Raw genomic sequence first — 23,304 nt, forward strand, 5'->3', positions numbered from 1 at the left:
CCTTGGCGCTTCTCAAGAAAGAATTGACCACCCGCCAAATCAACAAGGATGTGGAAGGCTTCTTAGCCGACCGTACAACCCATAAAAAGTATTCAAGAGAAAGGTTAAAAAGTTATGGGATTATGGGAATGTAGTGGCTGAGCCCTCGCCTACTACTGCATTCGTTGCTACGAATGGACCCAGGGTGTAGCAGTACTCGTAAAGAGACTGGACATCTTTGAGATAGAATGATGCGAACACTGACTTGTTTCTCCAATAGGTTGCATCCATAACACTCTGCAGAGGACGGTTCTGTTTGAAGGCCACTGAAGTAGCCACAGCTCTCACTTCATGTGTCCTTACCTTCAGCAAAGCAAGGTCTTCTTCCTTCAGATGAGAATTTGCTTCTCTAATCAGAAGCCTGATGTAGTAAGAAACTGAGTTCTTAGACATTGGTAGAGAAGGCTTCTTGATAGCACACCATAAGGCTTCTGATTGTCCTCGTAATGGTTTTGACCTTCTTAGATAGTACTTAAGAGCTCTAACTGGGCAAAGTACTCTCTCCAGTTCGTTCCCCACCATGTTGGACAGGCTTGGGATCTCGAACGACTTAGGCCAAGGACGGGAAGGAAGCTCGTTTTTAGCCAAAAAACCGAGCTGCAAGGAACATGTAGCCGTTTCAGATGTGAAACCTATGTTCCTGCTGAAGGCGTGGATCTCACTTACTCTTTTACCTGTTGCTAAGCACACGAGGAAAAGAGTTTTTAATGTGAGGTCCTTAAAAGAGGCTGATTGGAGCGGTTCAAATCCTGATGACATTAGGAACCTTAGGACCACGTCTAGATTCCAGCCTGGAGTGGACAACCGACGTTCCTTTGAGGTCTCAAAAGACCTAAGGAGGTCCTGTAGATCTTTGTTGGAGGAAAGATCCAAGCCTCTGTGGCGGAAAACCGCTGCCAACAAACTTCTGTAACCCTTGATCGTAGGAGCTGATAGGGATCTTACGTTCCTTAGATGTAACAGGAAGTCAGCAATCTGGGTTACATTGGTACTGGTTGAGGAAAACTGCATTGGCCTTGTACCAGCTTCGGAAGACTTCCCATTAAGACTGATAGACTCTGAGAGTGGATGTCGTCCTTGCTCTGGCAATCGCTCTGGCTGCCTCCTTCGAAAAGCCTCTAGCTCTTGAGAGTCTTTCGATAGTCTGAAGGCAGTCAGACGAAGAGCGTGGAGGTTGGGTGTACCTTCTTTACGTGAGGTTGACGCAGAAGGTCCACTCTAGGAGGAAGAGTCCTGGGAACGTCGACCAGCCATTGCAGTACCTCAGTGAACCATTCTCTCGCGGGCCAGAGGGGAGCAACCAACGTCAGCCGTGTCCCTTTGTGAGAGGCGAACTTCTGAAGTACCCTGTTGACAATCTTGAACGGCGGGAATGCATACAGGTTGAGATGGGACCAATCCAGCAGAAAGGCATCCACGCGAACTGCTGCTGGGTCTGGAATCGGAGAACAATACAAGAGGAGCCTCTTGGTCATCGAGGTAGCGAATAGATCTATGGTTGGCTGACCCCACAGGGCCCAAAGTCTGCTGCAAACATTCTTGTGAAGGGTCCACTCTGTGGGGAAGACCTGACCCTTCCGGCTGAGGCGATCTGCCATGACATTCATATCGCCCTGAATGAGCCTCGTTACCAGCGTGAGCTTTCGATCTTTTGACCAAATGAGGAGGTCCCTTGCGATCTCGAACAACTTCCTCGAATGAGTCCCTCCCTGCTTGGAGATGTAAGTCAAGGCTGTGGTGTAGTCGGAGTTCACCTCCACCACCTTGTTAAGCTGGAGGGACTTGAAGTTTATCAAGGCCAAATGAACTGCCAACAACTCCTTGCAATAGATGTGAAGTGTCCTTTGCTCCTGATTCCATGTTCCCGAGCATTCCTGTCCGTCCAGTGTCGCACCCCAGCCCGTGTCCGATGCGTCCGAGAAGAGACGGTGGTCGGAGGTCTGAACAGCCAAAGGTAGACCTTCCTTGAGAAGAATGCTGTTCTTCCACCACGTTAGAGTAGACCTCATCTCTTCGGAAACAGGAACTGAGCCCGTCTCTAGCGTCATGTCCTTTATCCAGTGAGCAGCTAGATGATACTGAAGGGGGCGGAGGTGGAGTCTCCCTAACTCGATGAACAGGGCCAGCGATGAAAGTGTCCCTGTTAGACTCATCCACTGCCTGACTAAGCATCGGTTCCTTCTCAGCATGCTCTGGATGCATTCTAGGGCTTGGAAGATCCTTGGGGCCGACGGACAAGTCCGAAAAGCTCGACTCTGAAGATCCATACCCAAGGAGACAATGGTCTGGGATGGAACGAGCTGAGACTCCTCAAAATTGACCAGGAGGCCCAGTTCCTTGGTCAGATCCATAGTCCATTTGAAAATCTCCAGACAGCGACGACTTGAGGGAGCTCTTAAAAGCCAGTCGTCTGACGGAGCCGGACACAAGATCATGATACTGCTGCACAGTCTGTAAACTGTCAATCATGGGCAAGCGAGGAAGTACAGTGACAACCCGAATCTGTCTAGACTGTCTGGGTCGTACAGACAACTCCTTAACGGGTTGCTGAGGTTGCCGCACTGCGTCACAACAAGTCCCTTCTGTTGGTTGTTGAACGTCTTCCCCGTGACACATTGACTCCGTAAACAAAAAATCCTCTAACAAGGACTAAGCTTGGACTGCATGTCATGCAACACAGCTCAAGGTCTATGGGAGCAGGTGTGGTAACAGACGGGATTAGCGGCTGAAGTGTAACCATTACCTTCCCTGTAAGCATGTTATGCTTAAATAAAAGTCCATAAGAGGTTATGCAGCTAAAGGCTCCCTCCAAATGACAGAGTCCTCAAGGGAATATCAGAAGGAGGGAGAAAAGAACTTTCTCATCTACAGGGACCTTATCCTAGAAAAGCTAAGTTCTCTGAGTGAGGGTTCACTGGTGCAAAGCAGCAGACTAGAAGGCAACGTTATGAAACTGCTTGACAGTCTAGTGAGTTGGCAACAACCCAAGATGTGTTGAGAAGCATGCGGTAAGGTATGCAGAGCATGATGTATGCAGAGCATGCTGAATGCAGAGCATGCTGTATGCAGAGCATGTTGTATGCAGAGCATGCTGAATGCAGAGCATGCTGAATGCTGAGCATGTAGTAAGCAGAGCTTGCTGTAAGCAGAGCCTGCTGAAAGGAAAGCAGAGCGTGTGCATGGCGTTTAACATTTCTCAGAAATTCCATGACCAGTGCTAGAGTGCTTTATGCATGCTTGCATGGGGTTTAAACCATGGTATGCTGAACAGCAGAGTCAGAACGAGCTGGAACAACAATAGTGTGGTTTCCTCTTCAAGACTCCGATGAGGGAACACCTGAGGCTCAGTCTGCAAAGGCTGAATAAAAGACAAGCAGAAGGAAGGCGCATGGGTGGAGGAGGCTGACTCCTAGCATGAGTGGTTGAACCCAAGGGTTGCGCTTGCTGAGCGGTTGGCGGAAGCGGAGTAGCAAGTTCCAGTTCCTGTGGTGTGAGCGGAGCGCGATGAGGAAGAGGCTGCGCAGAACAAGGTAAATGTCTCGCAAGCTGAGGCTCCTGAGGCGCAAGGCTAAGGTGTAGTGGTGCTTGCCTTATGGAGGGTTGAGCTCGCTGCAGCAAGAGCTGAGGAAACTGACTCATGGACGGGAGAGGTTGTTGTACCTCAACCGAGTGTTGCATCACTGGTGGAGCAGCAAGTGGAGGCGGAGGAAGAGAGGTATAATCCTCCTGATCCCAATGTAAAGGTTGCCTTAAGAAAGGCGGAGGCTGAACACCACAGGGAACAGCAAACTCAGCACGTGTCTCAACATCGTACGCCTGGCAGGTGGAACTGCTGGCAGGTGGTACTGCGATCAGGCGGAGCGAGTGTAGGTGGAGGGAGTGTAGGCGGAGGCGGTTGAGCAACACTCTCAGCCCGACACTCACTCATCAAGTCCGAAAGCTGTGCTTGCATGGACTGTAGTAGAGTCCACAACATCGTACGCCTGGCAGATGGTACTGTGATCAGGCGGAGCGAGTGTAGGAGGAGGGAGTGTAGGCGGAGGCGGAGGAGCAACACTCTCAGCCCGACACTCACTCAACAAGTCCGAAAGCTGTGCTTGCATGGACTGTAGTAGAGTTCACAACATCGTACGCCTGGCAGATGGTGCTGCGACCAGGCGGAGCAGGTGCAGGCTGGGCGAGCACAGGCGGAGCAGGTGCAGGCTGGGCGAGCACAGGCGGAGCGAGAACAGGTGGAGGGAGTGTAGGCGGAGGAGGAGGTGCAACACTCTCAGCCCGACACTCACGCATCAAGACCGAAAGTTGTGACTGTATGGACTGCAGTAGAGTTAACTTGGGGTCGGCAGACACTAAGTTCTGCTGAGGTAAAGCCTTAACAGCAGAGATCTGTTGTGGCAGAACCTTACTCCTCTTAGGCGGAGTGTAATCAACTGATGACTGAGGAGAGTCAGAGCTAACCCAATGACTGCATTCGGGTTGTGAACTTTAACTTCGTACGTCTGGCATAGGTCTGGACTTAACGTTTAAGAAGTCTTGAGACCTGAGACCAGCGTTACTCTGCCTTTATTTTCTCCCCTAATCTCTTCTGCAGACGAGCAAAATAAGGGCTCAATCGTCTGCGGGTGGGAGTGACGGTCTCGGTAAGACACGCCCACAACCACCGAGAATACTTCTGTGCGCCGATCAAGGCCTGCTGAACCCTTATGCCCTTCGACATTGCTTCTCCCCTGGGCTTGGGAGCTTGCAAGAGGTCCCGGACTGGGAGGACGACTGGCGCGCACAAAAGTACCCTCACGCACTAATCACTTATCACTTTGATTTCTGTTTGCACTTATTTCACTGAACTCGAAACTTTAAGTGGTTTGTACCTGAAATACGCAATTCTATCCTTTCTCAAAGTTAGTAATTGCGAAAACAGAATTACAATGTAACAGAAAAATCTAATGAAAGATAATTCAGTGGTTGGAAAGAGACTAAACACTAGATCACTCTAGAAACGTTTAGTTTCTTCCCCTAAAGAGACTAGGGAGAAGAGCAAAAAACGATAACGACGTTACTCGTACGCCTGGCAGGCTTGAATGAAACGTTTATCCTCTTTCTCCCTCCGTCTCTATCTCTCTCTCTCTCTCTCTCTCTCTCTTGACTTAGAACCTGAGAGAAGAGCCCAATCATATATATCGTTAAAACATATTATTGTTAAAGGAAAAAAACTGAAAAGTTCCTTTATTAGGATCAAAACCATTAAGTTAAGAAAGAATGAACAAAACGCTAGACACGGTTACTCTTACTGCAACGTGAAACCGTGAACATTCTTTCTCTATCGTAACGATAGAGTGCAAGTTGAACGTTCTGAACGTCAACAACTGCAGAGACAAAACAAAACGTTAGTTCAGCTTTGAAAACAGTACGAGACTGTCAAAGAAAATCTTTCAAACTCTGTGGCGGAAATAGCATAATATGTTAACAGGTAAAACCGAAATGACGGGCTCAAAGTTTATTAACTTCGGTAAAAGACCGCCTACTATTAGGAAGGTCGAATATAAACAAATATAAAAATTAATTTTAATGAGTTTATAATAAAAGGAAGTTAATCGAAGAGGCCTATAAGAGGCGGAGAGATATAAAATAAATCTATAACTTTTGTTAAGCAAAATTAAGAAAGAGAGTCTATACTCTCTTAGACACCAACACTTCCGTCTAAGGGAAGGGTCGGCCATTGAAAAGTGAACGAGAGTTCATACTCTCTCGTCACCAAAATTAATCAAATTAATTCCAAAAGCTAACTAAGCTAATATAGAAGTTTCCAGTAAAGCGACAGCCGAAATCAAAGAGAAATACTTCACCAAAGTCGTGAAAATACTCCAAGAACATAAGCGTATCCCAGAACGTCTTGCCGGAAGCACGACAGAGGAATAATTGAGGAGGCGTCAACAAGAAGTACTTGAGTACCTGGCCACAGGTGGCGCTGGTAAATACACCCCCTTCTAGTATTGTGATAGCTGGCGTATCCCTCCATAGAATTCTGTCGGGCAACGGAGTTGACAGCTACATGATTATCGGGTAAGTTTAATATTGAAAACTGGAATTTGAAATTGCAGCCAGGTTCTACTACAAAAGGAAAATAGACATTAAGAAAATAAGTACTGTACCAAGGGGAAACTGTTTGTGACAAAATTTTCATATACAGTACAGTGATTTGGAAAGAAGAAAATCAAGAGAATATGAATACATGGAACATTCTGTATGTGGTGGTATTAAGTGCTAATATTCACCGTTTTAAGGCATATTAACAAACCTTTTTGAGCTAGTAAGCATTGGCAAACATACTTGACCAAACCTATTTTGTTGTAAGCTTGCTAAGGACTTACTAGGTAAAATGTAAATAAATATATGCCATAACTTTAATCTACTTGGGAGATACATTTACTTTTAACTTTTGGGAATAATCCTTTCATTTCAAATTAAATCTCAATTAATTATGATTAAACATACTATGAATTATATTTCTGATGCTATAATAGCTGCAGACAAGGGGTACAGTATTTTCATAAGAATTAGACTAACCTAATTATATGCTTCTGTGTTCTTCCCCAATCCAAAAATTATATTCTCAGGAAAGTTCTCAAAGTGTTTACTAATAAATTCCAAAGCCATTTTTTGTGTACATGTATAATAATCATCTCCAATGGCAAATCACATCTTTGGTACAATCTCTCCATTGAGGTATGGTTATCTTCATATTATGACAGGATATCAGTACACTAAAATGAATGGTTCAAAATACTATAGGAACAAAAATATGATTAATGATTACAACTGGTAAAAATCCCAATTCTAATTACTGTATCTTACCCAACAACACACTAATTTGATCTACCTAGAACATAGTACACAAAATACATGAATTCTTTTTTACCTAACCTAACCCCTTTACCATGATAGCAGTTACTTTTCAGTATTTTATTACATTAATTCGTTACTATTGGAAGTGCTTGTATTTCTGTTATAAGGAGACATTATCATCCATGGACTTGTGTTTCACTGATCAAATTATTCTCTGGGGAGGCTTGTAATATTATCCAAGTACAGTAATAAATTTGGCTTAGTAAAAAATCTCAGAACATTAACTGTCAAGTTTCCTGTCCGTCATGTTCTGTGCTCCTCCCAATATTCTTGTTTTGCTTTGCATACCTCCAGGCTACAGTACAACCCCCTCGCACTGATTCCAGCTCAACGCAACTGCGTAGTGTAAATGTGCAACTTGTCCCTTCAATCAAAGCAAACTTTTGCCATAGCCCATAGGAGACCTTAATTATTCATGAAACCTACCTTTAAGTGCTAGAATTATGTAATAAATTGGAACAAAAGGGTTCAATAAATGTAGGAGAGGTATGTAATTAGCTGAATGCTCCATGTGAATGAGATTGCAGTGCAGTACATCTAGAGAAATTAAACAAAACACTTGTGCTGCTGTAAATTCAAGTGTCCTGTAAAGTGTTAACCACATTGCAATGGTGATGACCATGGCAATAATTAAGATGAAGAATCCCTTGTTCATGGGGATTGAGGACCAGCTCTGCATGGCACAGCAGTGAACTTTAACCTTATCCGGGAGACGGCCAAGTGTCTCTCTGGCACCTTAAGCCTAGTACAAGTCTGGTTTAGAAACCTGGACCATGTATCAGTAAAACCCTGTTAGCTATGCGACCTACACACCTTCAAGCCACCAAAAGATGATTTAAAAATTTCAAGTGGAGCTTTTCACTGAAAAACATGAAGATGACTGGAGAGACAGCATAGGTAGACCATGAGGCAACAGAAGCTATCCTTTGAGAGTTATTAAAAGGTTATTGCCACGGTTGGGTATAGGCCAGAGTTAGTGTGGAATATGGATGGATGAGGTTGGTACATATAGTATATACGATGTGTACTGTACAGTACCTCTAATAATGATCTTACATCTAAAATACTATAAAGTACATGTATTTTTACTTTGTTTACATAAGTTTCAAGAAATGTACGTAATATACACCTAATTCGCATTGTGAAAACTTTACTAGCCTCCTGGCTAGTACAATGCTAAGATGTTTGCCTAGCATTCAACATGTCAGCAGATTGATCCCAGCCAAGGACCGCGAGTTTAATCTGTTTACTGAGGAGGACACTCCGGTGGTTGAGTACCACAGTGGAGGGTTGAGCTTGCCCGACTGAAGTTCTGGCGCGCATCTCTTCGGATGATCCTGGAACTAAAACCAAACACCTTTACCTTTACCAGATACTGGAATGTAACAGTTAATTATTAGAATATATTTATTGCTTACCAGATTTCCTCTGGAAGAAGATACCAGTGCACCTTCATCATCAAAGAAGAATGATGTTTTAAGGTAGCCTCAGACAGGTAGGCACTACAGTACAGTATTTTGTTTTTATGATCAGAGTACATTTTTTTCATTCGTGTAAATCTATGAAAATTACATTTCTATTCTATTTTAATTACTTTAATAATAAATAAGTATTTATTCTAATATCAGCATAAGTCTTACATTCTAATATAAGTCTTTTCATTTCTTTCCCAACCCCCCCTCCCCATGCACCACGATATTGTGTGGGAATGCCATGGGTCACCTCATCCAGTCTAACTTTACAATTACGTCTGCAAAACTCATCCACTTAAATGATGCTGCAGAAACCTGCTACCTGTGTTTGGGATGCCTAATTTGAAGATATAGACAATAAGTGACCTGCTTCTGAATTGGTTCCAACATTGCTCACTGCCACATGTTGAGCAATGCATGCAGCAGCTGGGTTGGATTTCAAGGCCCTCCTAACACTTGATCCATTCTCCGGGTAATCAACAACTTATGCAGCTTCTCCATGAGAGTGTGGGTATACTGTTCTTTCCTCCATAACATATCACTTACTGTATCTAGCTTAATGACTAGGGGATCATCAAAAACTTAAAAGTTCATTACGGAAAAGGTGTGATGGCTAGAATCTTATCAGCCATAGATGAATTTCCAACCACAGTGGATATTTAAAGAAGTGATGAGGATTTAGACAAACATACCATTGCAGAGAACAGTTAATTTTTTATAAGTATTTTACTGCCTTAGTTTAAATGTTTAAAAGTTGCTCATTAAGGACAGAGGCAAGGGACAGGACAATGCCTCAAAGCCTAACCATATATACATATCATCAGTGCCTAAGCCCTTCACCATCAAACTAGCACCCGGGAATGCCAGGCAGGGGCTGTTGATGACTAAACAGGTAGTCCCATAGGGTCCCCCAAACCCTAATCCTTACCTCACAAGGAAGGTGAAGTTACAGACACTATAATAAACTTCTGAGCTTAATTGGATCTCAAACTCCTGTCCAAAGGTATGTCTCTTACCGACATGTGCCATGTATTCCCTGTGAACGAAAGTAGTGTGGTACTGTACTAAGCATTACGTAAATGAAGCTAACATTTGTGCCAGTGCAACTGCCTACGCAATACTAATTTTCTAGTAATGGTGAAGAACAAAGTGAAGATTTACATAGCGAATGACAATAATCTTTCATAGCATTTAGTCGCTTCAAGGTATGGCCGGTTCTGGAATTCCACGAGTGCAGTGCTGCCAATTTGACCTTCAATTACCACATTAACAGCTACCTACCTACAACATGTTTGAAGCTTGATTTGGCAGCAGGGACAGAGGTAAACAACCATACCATCCAGACTCTGAACAGACTTCATGCTTTAAACAGAGTACAGTACTGTACAGTTATTGTGGACTCGGGACTCGCACCTCAAAGCTAGCACTGGACTTCAACCTCATCGGTGTGAAGTCTCTTTCAACATTTCAAGTCTAGTACAGGTATGGCTGAGGAACCTAATTTTTCACCTCTATCCTATCAAGCCAGCAGGGAATGTCTTGATAATTTTCAGCGGCACTTTTCACTGAAAAATGACAAATTCGTAGATAATTTGTATTTTTCCTAACTACACAAACCTTGGCTATTTATTAGGGGTTATACTTTTGGTGGAGCTGAAATAACGAGCCATTAAAATTTTAGCGAGGGTTAACTACTCACACCGCTAGTTAGCGGGGGAAGGGGGGGGGGGAACTTGCTCCCACTCCCGTTCACACACCTGTGATTTAGTCACTTTGCTTGGAGGTAAGACTTCAAGGGGGATAGGGATGGTGGGCAAGTTTGTATAAATATGATATTTTCATAATTAAATAAATTTTTGAACATACTTACCTGGTAGTTATATATATAGCTTAGTCCCTTACGTCACGGCAGAAATTTCAAAACTCGCGGCAATCGCCGATTGGGTAGCCAGGTGTACCACCGGTGCACCCTCTACCTAGGTACTTGGAACCATTCCAACTATTCCTCAGATCTTCTATGCCCTTAGGTCTCTAGAGGGGAGGAGGGTGGGAATTAAATTACAGTATATATAAATACCAGGTATGTTCAAAAATTTATTTTACTATGAAAATATCATTTTTAAACATCTGACTTACCTGGTAGTTATATATATAGCTGATTGACACCTTTGGTGGAGGTCAGAGACAGCCAACATTGTTGGAATTTACCTAAGAGTTAAAAAACAAGCTTAAAGGTTCGTACCTGTTAAAGAAGCTGACTTCAATGAATTCCTGCCTCATTATGTCCGCTTTCATTACGAGATCCAGCGATCTACCCAGAGGGCTGAAGTCCTCTAGGAGCTATCAAACCGGTGCATAACCTCTATGTGACAGGACCTCCTCCAATACCCTTGTTCCGTGCGCTCCCAAGGAACAAACTGACCACCTGACTAAAATCAATGATTGTGGAAGACTGCGTCCAATCTCCACAAACAACCATAAAAATACAATAGTTCCAAGAGAAGAAAAGGATATTAGGTTACGGGAATGTAGTGGTAGATCCTTCCCCCACTACTGCACTTGCTGCTACGAATGGTCCCAAGGTGTAGCAGTCCTCATAAAGAGTCTGGACACGTTTCAAATAGTGTGAAGCAAACACAGATTTACTCCTCCAGAAGGTTGTGTCCATAATGCTTTGCAAAGACCTATTGTGCTTGAAGGCTACAGAAGTTGCCACAGCTCTAACTTCATGTGCCCTGACTTTCAAAAGCATAAGGTCTGCCTCACTACAATGTGAATGAGCCTCCCTTATTAAGAGCCTGATGAAGAAGGATAGTGCATTCTTAGACACCTGTAACGAAGGTTTCTTGACTGAGCACCAAAGTGCTTCAGACTTACCCCGTAAATTCTTCGTTCTTTCCAGGTAGAACTTCAGGGCTCTTACTGGACACAGGACCTTCTCCAATTCCTCTCCAACCAAATCTGAAAGGTTTGGAATTTCAAAAGCCTTGGGCCAGGGTTGTGAAGGGCGTTCGTTCTTAGCAAGAAAGTCTAGCTGTAAGGAGCAGATAGCCTTGCTATCTCTAAAGCCTACATTTTTGTTGAAGGCATGAATCTCACTGACCCTTTTTGCTGTCGCCAAACTGACCAAAAAGAGAGTCTTCATGGTGAGGTCCTTAAACGAGGCTGAATGTAAAGGCTCAAACCTGTTACTCATAAGGAACTTCAAGACTATGTCCATATTCCAAGCTGGCGATTCCTGATGTCGTTCCTTAGTCGTTTCAAAGAATTTGAGAAGGTTTTGGAGATCTTTGTTATTGAACAGGTCCAAATTCCTATGCCTGAAGATGGCTGCTAACATGCTCCTGTAATCCTTGACGGCTGAGGTCGAAAAGTTACGTTTCCTTCTAGGGTATAGAAGGAAGTCAGCAATCTGAGTCAAAGAGGTACTGGAAGAGGAAACAGAGTTGACTCAGCACCATTCTCTAAAAACTTCCCACTTGGATTGGTAAACCTTGATGGTGGAAGACCTCCTTGCTCTCGCAATCGCCCTAGCTGCTTCCTTCGAAAAACCTCTAGCTCTAGTGAGTTTTTATCGATAGTCCGAAGGTAGTTAGATGTAGAGCTTGGAGGTTTTGATGGTACCTTTCCAAGTGGGGTTGTTTGAGTAGATTTACTCTCAATGGGAGGCTTCTTGGTGTGTCCACCATCCATTCCAGTACTTCTGTGAACCACTCTCTTGTGGGCCAAAAGGGGGCCACTAGAGTCATTCTGGTTTCCTCGTGCGACACAAAATTTTGCATTACTTTGTGCACAATCTTGAATGGAGGAAACGCGTACACGTCCAGGTGGGACCAGTCCATGAGGAAAGCATCAATGTGAACAGCTTCGGGATCTGGCATTGGGGATCAGTAGTCTCCAGTCTCTTCGTCTTCGTGGTTGCGAACAGGTCTATACAAGGACAACCCTAAGTCCGCCACAGGCTCTTGCAGACTTCCTGATGAAGCGTCCACTCTGTAGACAGGACTTGACCTCTTCTGCTGAGACTGTCTGTCATCACGTTTCTTTCCCCTTGAATGAATCTTGTTACTAGGGTTACATTCTTTCCTCTTGCCCAATAAAGGAGTTCTCTCGCAGTCTCGTAAAGGGACCTCGAGTGGGTTGCGCCTTGCTTGGCTATGCAGGCCAACGCTGTAGTGTTGTCTGGGTTGACCAGTTCCACTCTGTTCAGGACTGAATCTTCGAAGCCTTTGAGGGCTAACCGGACTGCCAACAGTTCCTTCTGGTTTATGTGGAGGATCTCCTGATCTTTTGTCCAGGAACTCGAGATCTCCAACTTTCCCAGTGTTGCTCCCCACCCCGAGTCCGAGGCGTCGAAACACAACACAAGGTCTGGGTTCCTCTGTTCCAGAGCTCTTGCAGTTAGATGGGGTCGTTCCACCACTGAAGGCATCGCTTTGTGGATTCTGAAATGGGGATACATTTTGTCTCCAGCTCCTTTCCCTTGTCCCAATGTAGATTAAGGTGGAACTGAAGAGGGCGAAGATTCAGTCTTCTCAGGGAGACAAACTACTCCAACGAGGAAAGGATTCCCAGAAGACTCATCCAATCCCTCACAGAACAATTTTGCTTCTCTAGAAAGCATTGAAGCTTCACCAGGGCTTGTTCCGTCCATGAGGCAGATGGAAAAGCCTGAAAAACTCGACTCCGAATCTCCATCCTCAAATACAGAATCTCTTGGGATGGAGTCAGATGAGACTTGTCTCTGTTTACCAGAAGACCCAGTTCTTCTGATAACTTCAACGTCATCTGCAGATCCTCCAGACAGCGATCGTAGGAATGAGCTCTGATTAGCCAGTCGTCCAGATACAGAGAGGCTCTGATACCTCTTGAATGCAGAATTCCCGCTACATTTGTCATTAACTTCGTAAAGATTTGAGCTGCGGTGCTTAGGCTGAAACAAAGAGCCCGAAACTGGAAAATTTCCTCCTTGTACATGAACCTTAGGAATTTCCTGAACTTCGGATGGATGGGGATGTGAAAATAAGCATCCTGGAGGTCTAAAGAGACCATCCAGTCGTCCTTTCTGACTGTTGCTAGGACTGATTTCGTTGTCTCCATAGTGAACTTCGTCTTCTGAACAAAGAGGTTGAGTGCACTTACATCTAGGACTGGTCTAAATCCCCCCAGAGTTCTTGGGAACCAGGAACAAACGGTTGTAAAATCCTGGTAACCGTAAATCTCGCACCCTCTCTATTGCCTCCTTCTCTAATAAGAGAGACATTTGATGTTGCATCGCCTGTATCTTTGATTCCTCTCTGTATCTGGCCGAGAGATCTATGGGAGTCACTACTAAAAGAGGTTTTCCAATGAAAGGGATTTTGTATCCCTCCTTGAGCAACTGAACGGACCAAAGGTCTGCTCCTCTCCTCTCCCACACTTGCCAGAAGTTGGTTAGCCTGGCTCCTACTGCTGTCTGAAGGCAAAAGGAGTCAGACCCTGCTTCGCCCTGGTTTCGAGCCTCTCTTCTTCGCTCTCCTTCCCTCGGGTCTGGTACTACCCCTGCTGAAAGTTTTCCCTCGAAAGGGGTGAGAAAACTGATGAGATGGTGTTTCCTCTTTAGGTTTGCGGCTTGTGAAGGATGTAGGTAGAACCTTCCTTGCTGTTTTGGACACTAAGTCCAGTGTAGCCTTTTGGCCTAACGCGGAAGAGACTTCTCTGAACAGATCTTGCAGGAAAAGGAGCGAAGAAAGAGGTGCATAAAGCAGCTCAGATTTCTGCATGGGCGTAACCCCATTCGCCAGAAAAGCGAACATTTGGGCCCTTTTTCTTAAGGACACCTGCTGAGAAAAGTGCCGATAACTTATTGGCCCCATCTCTCAACGCCTTGCCCATACATGACATAATATGGACGAGACCTTCTGTGTTAACATCCTTCAAAGAATCCATCCATTTCCCCAAGACTCCCAGAAATCAATCAAGGAAATTAAAAACTTTGAAGGCTCTGAAAATGCCTTTGAGCAGGTGGTCCAATTCAGAAGTTGACCAAAAATGATATTTTCATAATAAAATAAATTTTTTAACATACTTACCTGGTAGTTATATACATAGCTTAGTCCCTGACGTCACGGCAGAAATTTCAAAACTCGCGGCAATCGCTGATTGGGTAGCCAGGTGTACCACCAGTGTGCCCTCTACCCAGGTACCTGGAACCATTCCAGTCACTCCTCAGATCTTCCATGCCCTTAGGTCTCTAGAGGGGAGGAGAGTGGGAATTAAATTACATATAACTACCAGGTAAGTATGTTCAAAAACTTATTTTATTATGAAAAATGTTATTTTTATAATAAAATAAATTTTTGAATATACTTACCCGGTGATTATATAAGCTGCAACTCTGTTGCTCGACAGAAAACTCTACGTTAAAAATCCGCCAGCGATCGCTATGCAGGTAGGGGGTATACATCAACAGCGCCATCTGTCGGGCAGGTACTCAGTACTCAATGTAAACACAGAACTCAATTTTCTCCTCGGTCCACTGGGTCTCTATTGGGGAGGAAGGGAGGGTCCTTTAATATATAATCACCGGGTAAGTATATTCAAAAATTTATTTTATTATAAAAATAACATTTTTCAATATTAAACTTAGCCGGTGATTATATAAGCTGAATCACACCCAGGGGGGTGGGTAGAGACCAGCAATAATTGTTTACATTATTATGAGCTAAGGATTTTTTATTTCATTTTAGCAGTTATTCAAAATAACAAACATAAAATAAATAAGTACCTGGTAAGGAAGTCGACTTGAACAATTACTCTGCCTTTTTAAGTACGTCTTCCTTACGGAGCCTCGCGATCCTCTTAGGATGCTGAGCGACCCCTAGGAGCTGAAGTATCAAGGGTTGCAACCCATACTACAGGACCTCATCAAAACCTCTAATCTAGGCGCTTCTCAAGAAATGACTTTGACCACCCGCCAAATCAAGTAGGATGCGAAAGGCTTCTTAGCCTTCCGGACAACCCAAAAACAATAATAAAACATTTCAAGAGAAAGATTAAAAAGGTTATGGAATTAGGGAATTGTAGTGGTTGAGCCCTCACCCACTACTGCACTCGTTGCTACGAATGGTCCCAGAGTGTAGCAGTTCTCGTAAAGAGACTGGACATTCTTAAGATAAAAAGACGCGAACACTGACTTGCTTTTCCAATAGGTTGCGTCGATTATACTTTGCAGAGATCTATTTTGTTTAAAGGCCACGGAAGTTGCGACAGCTCTAACTTCGTGTGTCCTTACCTTCAGCAAAGCTTGGTCTTCCTCATTCAGATGGGAATGAGCTTCTCGTATTAACAGTCTGATAAAATAGGATAAAGCATTCTTTGACATAGGCAAAGATGGTTTCTTAACTGAACACCATAAAGCTTCAGACAGGCCTCGTAAAGGTTTAGTTCGTTTTAAATAGAACTTTAAGAGCTCTTACAGGGCATAAGACTCTTTCTAGTTCATTTCCAACCATACGATAAGTTTGGAATATCGAACGATATTGGCCAAGGCCGAGAAGGCAGCTCGTTTTTGGCTAGAAAACCAAGTTGTAGAACATGTAGCCGTTTCGGATGAGAATCCGATGTTCTTGCTGAAGGCATGAATCTCACTGACTCTTTTAGCTGTGGCTAAGCATACCAGGAAAAGAGTCTTTAAGGTGAGATATTTCAGGGAGGCTGATTGTAGCGGTTCGAACCTGTCTGACATAAGGAATCTTAGTACCACGTCTAAATTCCAACCAGGTGTAACCAAACGACGCTCCTTCGTGGTCTCAAAAGACTTAAGGAGGTCCTGTAGATCTTTATTGTTGGAAAGATCTAAGCCTCTGTGACGGAAGACTGATGCCAACATGCTTCTGTAACCCTTGATAGTGGGAGCTGAAAGAGATCGTTCTTTCTTCAGATATACAGTAAGAGGAAGTCAGCTATTTGAGTTACAGAGGTACTGGTCGAGGATACGGATACTGACTTGCACCAGTTTCGGAAGATTTCCCACTTCGATTGGTAGACTCTAAGGGTGGATGTTCTCCTTGCTCTAGCAATCGCTCTGGCTGCCTCCTTCGAAAAGCTTCTAGCTCTCGAGTCTTTCGATAGTCTGAAGGCATTCAGACGAAGAGCGTGGAGGCCTTGGTGTACCTTCTTTACGTGTGGCTGACGTAGAAGGTCCACCCTTAGGGGAAGTGTTCTGGGAACGTCTACTAGCCATCGAAGTACCTCGGTGAACCATTCTCTCGCGGGCCAGAGGGAAGCAACTAGCGTCAACCTTGTCCCTTCATGAGAGGCGAACATCTGCAGTACCTTGTTGACAATCTTGAACGGAGGGAATGCATATAGATCTAGATGTGACCAATCTAGGAGAAAGGCATCTATATGAACTGCTGCTGGGTCCGGGATTGGTGAGCAAAATATTGGGAGCCTCTTGGTCATCGAGGTTGCGAAGAGATCTATGGTTGGCTGGCCCCAGGTGGCCCAAAGTCTCTTGCATACATCCTTGTGGAGGGTCCATTCTGTTGGAATTATTTGTCCCTTCCGACTGAGACAATCTGCCATGACATTCAAGTTGCCTTGGATGAACCTCGTTACTAGTGATATGTCTAGACCTTTTGACCAGGTGAGGAGGTCCCTTGCGATCTCGTACAACGTCAGAGAGTAGGTCCCTCCTTGCTTGGAGATGTACGCCAAAGCCGTGGTGTTGTCCGAGTTCACCTCCACCACTTTGCCTTGAAGGAGAGACCTGAAGCTTTTCCAGGCCAGACGTACTGCCAGTAGCTCCTTGCAGTTGAAATGCATTGTCCTTTGACTCGAGTTCCATATTCCCGAGCATTCCCGACCGTCTAATGTCGCACCCCAGCCTACGTCCGATGCGTCCGAGAAGAGAACGTGGTTGGGAGTCTGAACAGTCAGGGGAAGACCCTCTTTTAGGTTGATATAGTCCTTTCACCAAGTCAGACAAGACTTTATCTTTTCGGAAACCGGGATCGAGACCGCTTCTAGCGTCTTGTCCTTTTTCCAGTGAAAAGCTAGATGGTATAGAAGAGGACGGAGGTGTAGTCTTCCTAGTGACACAAATTGATACACGGATGACAGCGTCCCTACCAGACTCATCCACAGCCTGACTGAGCAGCGTTCCTTCTTCAGCATCTTCTGGATGGATAGCAGGGCTGGGGGCTGATCGTCTTGTTCAGCAACGTCCTCATCAGAGGGTTCCTCATCCGAAACTGATGAGGAAACGGCAACGGAGTGGGCAACGTCTGACTCGCTGAATCCGGTCGCACTGGTGGATGCGTGACGGAGCCGGACGCAATATCATGGAACTGCTGCACAGTCTGTGAACTGTCAACAACCATGGGTGCGCGAGGAAGCACAGCGTCAACCCGAAACTGTCTAGACCGTCTGGGTTGTGCAGTCAACACCCTACCGGGTTGCTGAGGTTGACGCACTGCGTCACAACAAGTCACCTCTGCTGGTTGTTGAACGTCCTGAACGTCAACAACCACCTCCGAGCGTCGCTTAACGTCACCGTGCGGCTGGCAACCCACACTGGGTCGCATCGGTGGAGGAACCACCTCAACTGGCAGACGCGAGTAGGTACCTCAGCGTCAACAGGGCGCACAACCGACCGGTTGGAAGGTTGTTGGCCAGAAGGTTCTTCTCCGCATTTAAGTCCTCTATCAAGGACGCAAGCTTGGACTGCATGTCTTGCAGCAAAGCCCATTTAGGGTCTACGGGAGCAGGTGTGGCAACAGACGGAGTTAGCGACTGAGGCGGAACCGTTTACCATCCCTGAAAGCCTTGTTATGCGTGACATAATAGTACAGCAAAACTTCAAAGGCTCGACAACAGCTGAGAAGTTGACCTGTAAACAACTTGGAGCGTCTCCTGGCTAGGCGCCAGGGAGAGTCTACCAGAATTGAGAAGTCTATCTGGGCAGAGGCATGAACTCCCAAGCCGAGAACTTCTCTCGTGTCCTATCAGACTCTCGCTCTATAAACCAGTTTAAAAGAAGGGAAAGCAAAGGCTGTATCCCCCAAACTCCTCCTGGTGAAAAACCAGTCGCCTAGCCAACGTAACGCTCTCTAGGAGAGCGAGAGAGCACTAGCTTAAAAACAACGGCTTCGAAGTAGCTAGGCCTAGTGTAAGCTCTGACGTTTAGGCGAATGAGGAGCAGCAGTTACAAGATCCGGACGAAGATCCTTAAAAAAAATCATCATGATTTAATTAAAGTCCATAGGAGGCTAAGCAGCTTAAGGCTCCTCTCCATCTGACAGAGTCCTCAAGGGAATATCAGTAGGAGGGAGAACAGCCACTTCCTCATCTACATGAACCTTGTCCGATAAAAGCTGAGTCTCTCACTGGTGCATTAGTAGCGGACCAGAACGCAACGTCATGTAACTGCTTGACAGTCTGTGAACTGTCAACAACTGAACTGTCAACCACAACAGGTGCGTGAGGACGTACAGCGTCCACTCGAGATTGCTTTGACTGCCTAGACTGAGCAGTCAAAACAACTCTAGAATGCGGAGGTTGACGCACAGCGTCAAAACAAGTCAACTCCGATTGTTAGTGAACGTCTAGAACGTCAACAGGAGTATCAGCCAGTGGCCTAACGTCCAAATGCGGCTGAAAAACCACACGAGACCGCATCGAGTGTGGTTCCAAACAACCTGACTGACGTGACTAGGCTACGCCAACGTCAACAGTAAGCACAAAGGAACGTTAGGTTGGCTGAAAGCCAGGATATCGATGAGATAAACGGCTAGACTCAACGGACTAATCGGCAGAATAGTCTTCCATAAGGGAGGCAAGCATATACTGCATGTTTTGCCATATAACCCCTTAAGGATCAACGGAAATGGTTGTGGTAATAGACGAGGGTAACGTCTGTGACCGCAACACTTTGCCTACAAAATGTTATTTTTATAATAAAATAAATTTTTGAATATACTTACCCGGTGATTATATAAGCTGCAGCTCTGCTGCCCGACAGAAAAACTCTACGCTCAAAATCCGCCAGCGATCGCTATGCAGGTAGGTGGTGTACTTCAACAGCGCCATCTGTCGTGCAGGTACTCAGTACTCAATGTAAACACAGAACTCAATTTTCTCCTCGGTCCACTGGGTCTCTATTGGGGAGGAAGGGAGGGTCCTTTAATATATAATCACCGGGTAAGTATATTAAAAAATTTATTTTATTATAAAAACAACATTTTTCAATATTAAACTTAGCCGGTGATTATATAAGCTGATTCACACCCAGGGGGGTGGGCAGAGACCAGCATTAATTGTTTACATTATTATGAGCTAAGGATTTTGTATTTCATTTTAGCAGTTATTCAAAATAACAAACATAAAATAAATAAGTACCTGGTAAGGAAGTCGACGAACAATTACTCTGCCTTTTTTAAGTACGTCTTCCTTACTGAGCCTCGCGATCCTCTTAGGATGCTGAGCGACCCCTAGGAGCTGAAGTATCAAGGGTTGCAACCCATACTACAGGACCTCATCAAAACCTCTAATCTAGGCGCTTCTCAAGAAAAGAATTTGACCACCCGCCAAATCAACCAGGATGCGAAAGGCTTCTTAGCCTTCCGGACAACCCAAAAACAACAATAAAAAACATTTCAAGAGAAAGATTAAAAAAGGTTATGGAATTAGGGGAATGTAGTGGTTGAGCCCTCACCCACTACTGCACTCGCTGCTACGAATGGTCCCAGGGTGTAGCAGTTCTCGTAAAGAGACTGGACATCTTTAAGATAAAAAGACGCGAACACTGACTTGCTTCTCCAATAGGTTGCGTCCATTATACTCTGCAGAGATCTATTTTGTTTAAAGGCCACTGAAGTTGCGACAGCTCTAACTTCATGTGTCCTTACCTTCAGCAAAGCATGGTCTTCCTCATTCAGATGGGAATGAGCTTCTCGTATCAACAGTCTGATATAATAGGAAACTGCATTCTTTGACATGGGTAAAGAAGGTTTCTTAATAGAACACCATAAAGCTTCTGACTGTCCTCGTAAAGGTTTAGTTCGTCTTAAATAGAACTTAAGAGCTCTAACAGGGCATAAGACTCTTGCTAGTTCATTTCCAACCAAATTTGAAAGGCTTGGAATATCGAACGATTTCGGCCAAGGACGAGAAGGTAGCTCGTTTTTGGCTAGAAAACCAAGCTGTAAAGAACATGTAGCCGTTTCAGATGAAAATCCGATGTTCCTGCTGAAGGCGTGAATCTCACTGACTCTTTTAGCTGTTGCTAAGCAAACCAGGAAAAGAGTCTTTAAAGTGAGATCTTTAAAGGAGGCTGATTGTAGTGGCTCGAACCTTTCTGACATAAGGAATCTTAGTACCACGTCTAAATTCCAACCTGGTGTAGCCAAACGACGCTCCTTCGAGGTCTCAAAAGACTTAAGGAGGTCCTGTAGATCTTTGTTGTTAGAAAGATCTAAGCCTCTGTGACGGAAGACTGCTGCCAACATGCTCCTGTAACCTTTGATAGTGGGAGCTGAAAGAGATCTTTCCTTCCTCAGGTATAATAGGAAGTCAGCTATTTGGGTTACAGAGGTACTGGTCGAGGATACTGATACCGACTTGCACCAGTTTCGGAAGACTTCCCACTTCGACTGGTAGACTCTAAGAGTGGATGTCCTCCTTGCTCTAGCAATCGCCCTGGCTGCCTCCTTCGAAAAGCCTCTAGCTCTAGTGAGTCTTTCGATAGTCTGAAGGCAGTCAGACGAAGAGCGTGGAGGCCTGGGTGTACCTTCTTTACGTGTGGCTGACGTAGAAGGTCCACTCTTAGAGGAAGAGTTCTGGGAACGTCCACCAGCCATTGAAGTACCTCGGTGAACCATTCTCTCGCGGGCCAGAGGGGAGCAACTAACGTCAACCTTGTCCCTTCGTGAGAGGAGAACTTCTGCAGTACCTTGTTGACAATCTTGAACGGGGGGAATGCATAAAGGTCTAGATGGGACCAATCCAGTAGAAAGGCATCTATATGAACTGCTGCTGGGTCCGGGATTGGTGAGCAATATATTGGGAGCCTCTTGGTCATCGAGGTTGCAAAGAGATCTATGGTAGGTTGGCCCCATAGTCTCTTGCACACATCCTTGTGTAGGGTCCATTCTGTTGGAATGATTTGACCCTTCCGACTGAGGCAATCCGCCATGACATTCATGTTGCCTTGAATGAACCTCGTTACTAGAGAAAGGTTTAGATCTCTTGACCAGGTGAGGAGGTCCCTTGCGATCTCGTACAACGTCATAGAATGGGTCCCTCCTTGCTTGGAGATGTACGCCAAGGCCGTGGTGTTGTCTGAGTTCACCTCCACCACTTTGCCTTGCAGGAGGGACTTGAAGCTTTTCAAGGCCAGATGAACTGCCAGTAGCTCCTTGCAGTTGATATGTAACGTTCTTTGATTCGAGTTCCAAGTTCCCGAGCATTCCCGACCGTCTAATGTCGCACCCCAGCCCGTGTCCGATGCGTCCGAGAAGAGAACGTGGTTGGGGGTCTGAACAGCCAGGGGCAGACCCTCTCTGAGGTTGAGATTGTCCTTCCACCAAGTCAGTGATGACTTCATCTTCTCGGAAATGGGGATCGAGACCGCTTCTAGCGTCTTGTCCTTTTTCCAGTAAACAGCTAGGTGAAATTGAAGGGGACGGAGGTGTAGTCTCCCTAACGAAACGAACTGTTCCAGGGATGAAAGCGTCCCTATCAGACTCATCCACTGTCTGACTGAACATCGTTCCTTCTTTAGCATGTTCTGGATGCATCCTTGGGCTTGACTTGTTCTGGGGGCCGACGGAAAAGCCCGAAAAGCTTGACTGTGAATCTCCATCCCTAAGTACACTATAGTTTGGGATGGGACCAGTTGGGACTTTTCCATATTGATCAGGAGACCCAATTCCTTGATCAGATCTAGAGTCCACTTTAGATTCTCCAGACAGCGACGACTGGAAGAAGCTCTTAGAAGCCAGTCGTCCAAATAGAGGGAGGCTCTGATATCTGCTAAATGCAGGAATTTGGCAATATTCCTCATCAGCCTCGTAAATACAAGAGGAGCTGTGCTTAGGCCAAAGCACAGGGCTTGAAATTGGTAGACAACCTTTTCGTAAACGAATCTCAGAAAGGATTGGGATTCTGGGTGGATGGGGACGTGAAAGTAAGCGTCCCTTAGGTCTAAAGAGACCATCCAGTCTTCCTTCCTGACCGCTGCTAGAACGGACTTTGTGGTCTCCATGGCGAACGTCTGCTTTGTGACAAAGACATTCAGCGCACTGACGTCTAGCACCGGCCTCCACCCTCCTGTCTTCTTTACCACTAAGAAGAGACGGTTGTAGAAGCCCGGGGATTGATGGTCCCGGACTTTGACTACCGCTCCCTTTTCTAGTAAGAGAGACACCTCCTGCTTCAAAGCTAGTCTCTTGTCTTCCTCTCTCTACCTGGGAGAGAGATCGATGGGAGACGTTGCTAGAGGGGGTTTGCGTACAAACGGGATCTTGTACCCTTTTCTGAGCAACTTCACAGATTGTGCATCTGCGCCCCTTTTCTCCCAGGTCTGCCAGAAGTTCTTGAGTCTGGCTCCCACTGCTGTCTGAAGAAGGTGGCAGTCAGACTCTGCCCTTAAAGGACTTGGTACCTTTCTTCTTCCCACGTCTACCTTCGGCACGAGCACCTCCTCTGCTGGAGGCTCTGCCACGAAAGGGCGGAATGAATCTGGACGCTGGAGTGTCCATCCTGGGTCTAGACAAGGTAGGCAAAGGGGTGGCTTTGCGGGCAGAGGACGCAACCAGGTCATGAGTGTCTTTTTGAATCAAGGAGGCAGCAATCTCCTTTATCAAGTCCTCTGGGAAAAGGCACTTTGAGAGAGGAGCAAACAGAA

At 45.3% G+C, this 23,304-nt stretch overlaps 2 protein-coding genes across 2 annotated transcripts in view; both read left to right on the top strand.

Moving 5' to 3' along the window:
- LOC137634863 (uncharacterized) overlaps positions 1-9,838 on the top strand; it is a 32,972-nt gene extending 23,134 nt beyond the window's left edge. Inside the window, exon 3 of the mRNA XM_068367416.1 lies at positions 9,603-9,838. Coding sequence (XP_068223517.1) covers positions 9,603-9,838 — 236 coding nt within the window. The remainder of the gene's footprint in view (positions 1-9,602) is intronic.
- LOC137634918 (protein bric-a-brac 1-like) overlaps positions 1-23,304 on the top strand; it is a 490,670-nt gene that overhangs the window by 308,225 nt on the left and 159,141 nt on the right. The window lies entirely within an intron of this gene.

This window comes from Palaemon carinicauda, chromosome 45 (genome assembly GCF_036898095.1).
Source record: "Palaemon carinicauda isolate YSFRI2023 chromosome 45, ASM3689809v2, whole genome shotgun sequence".
Taxonomy (NCBI): domain Eukaryota; kingdom Metazoa; phylum Arthropoda; class Malacostraca; order Decapoda; family Palaemonidae; genus Palaemon; species Palaemon carinicauda.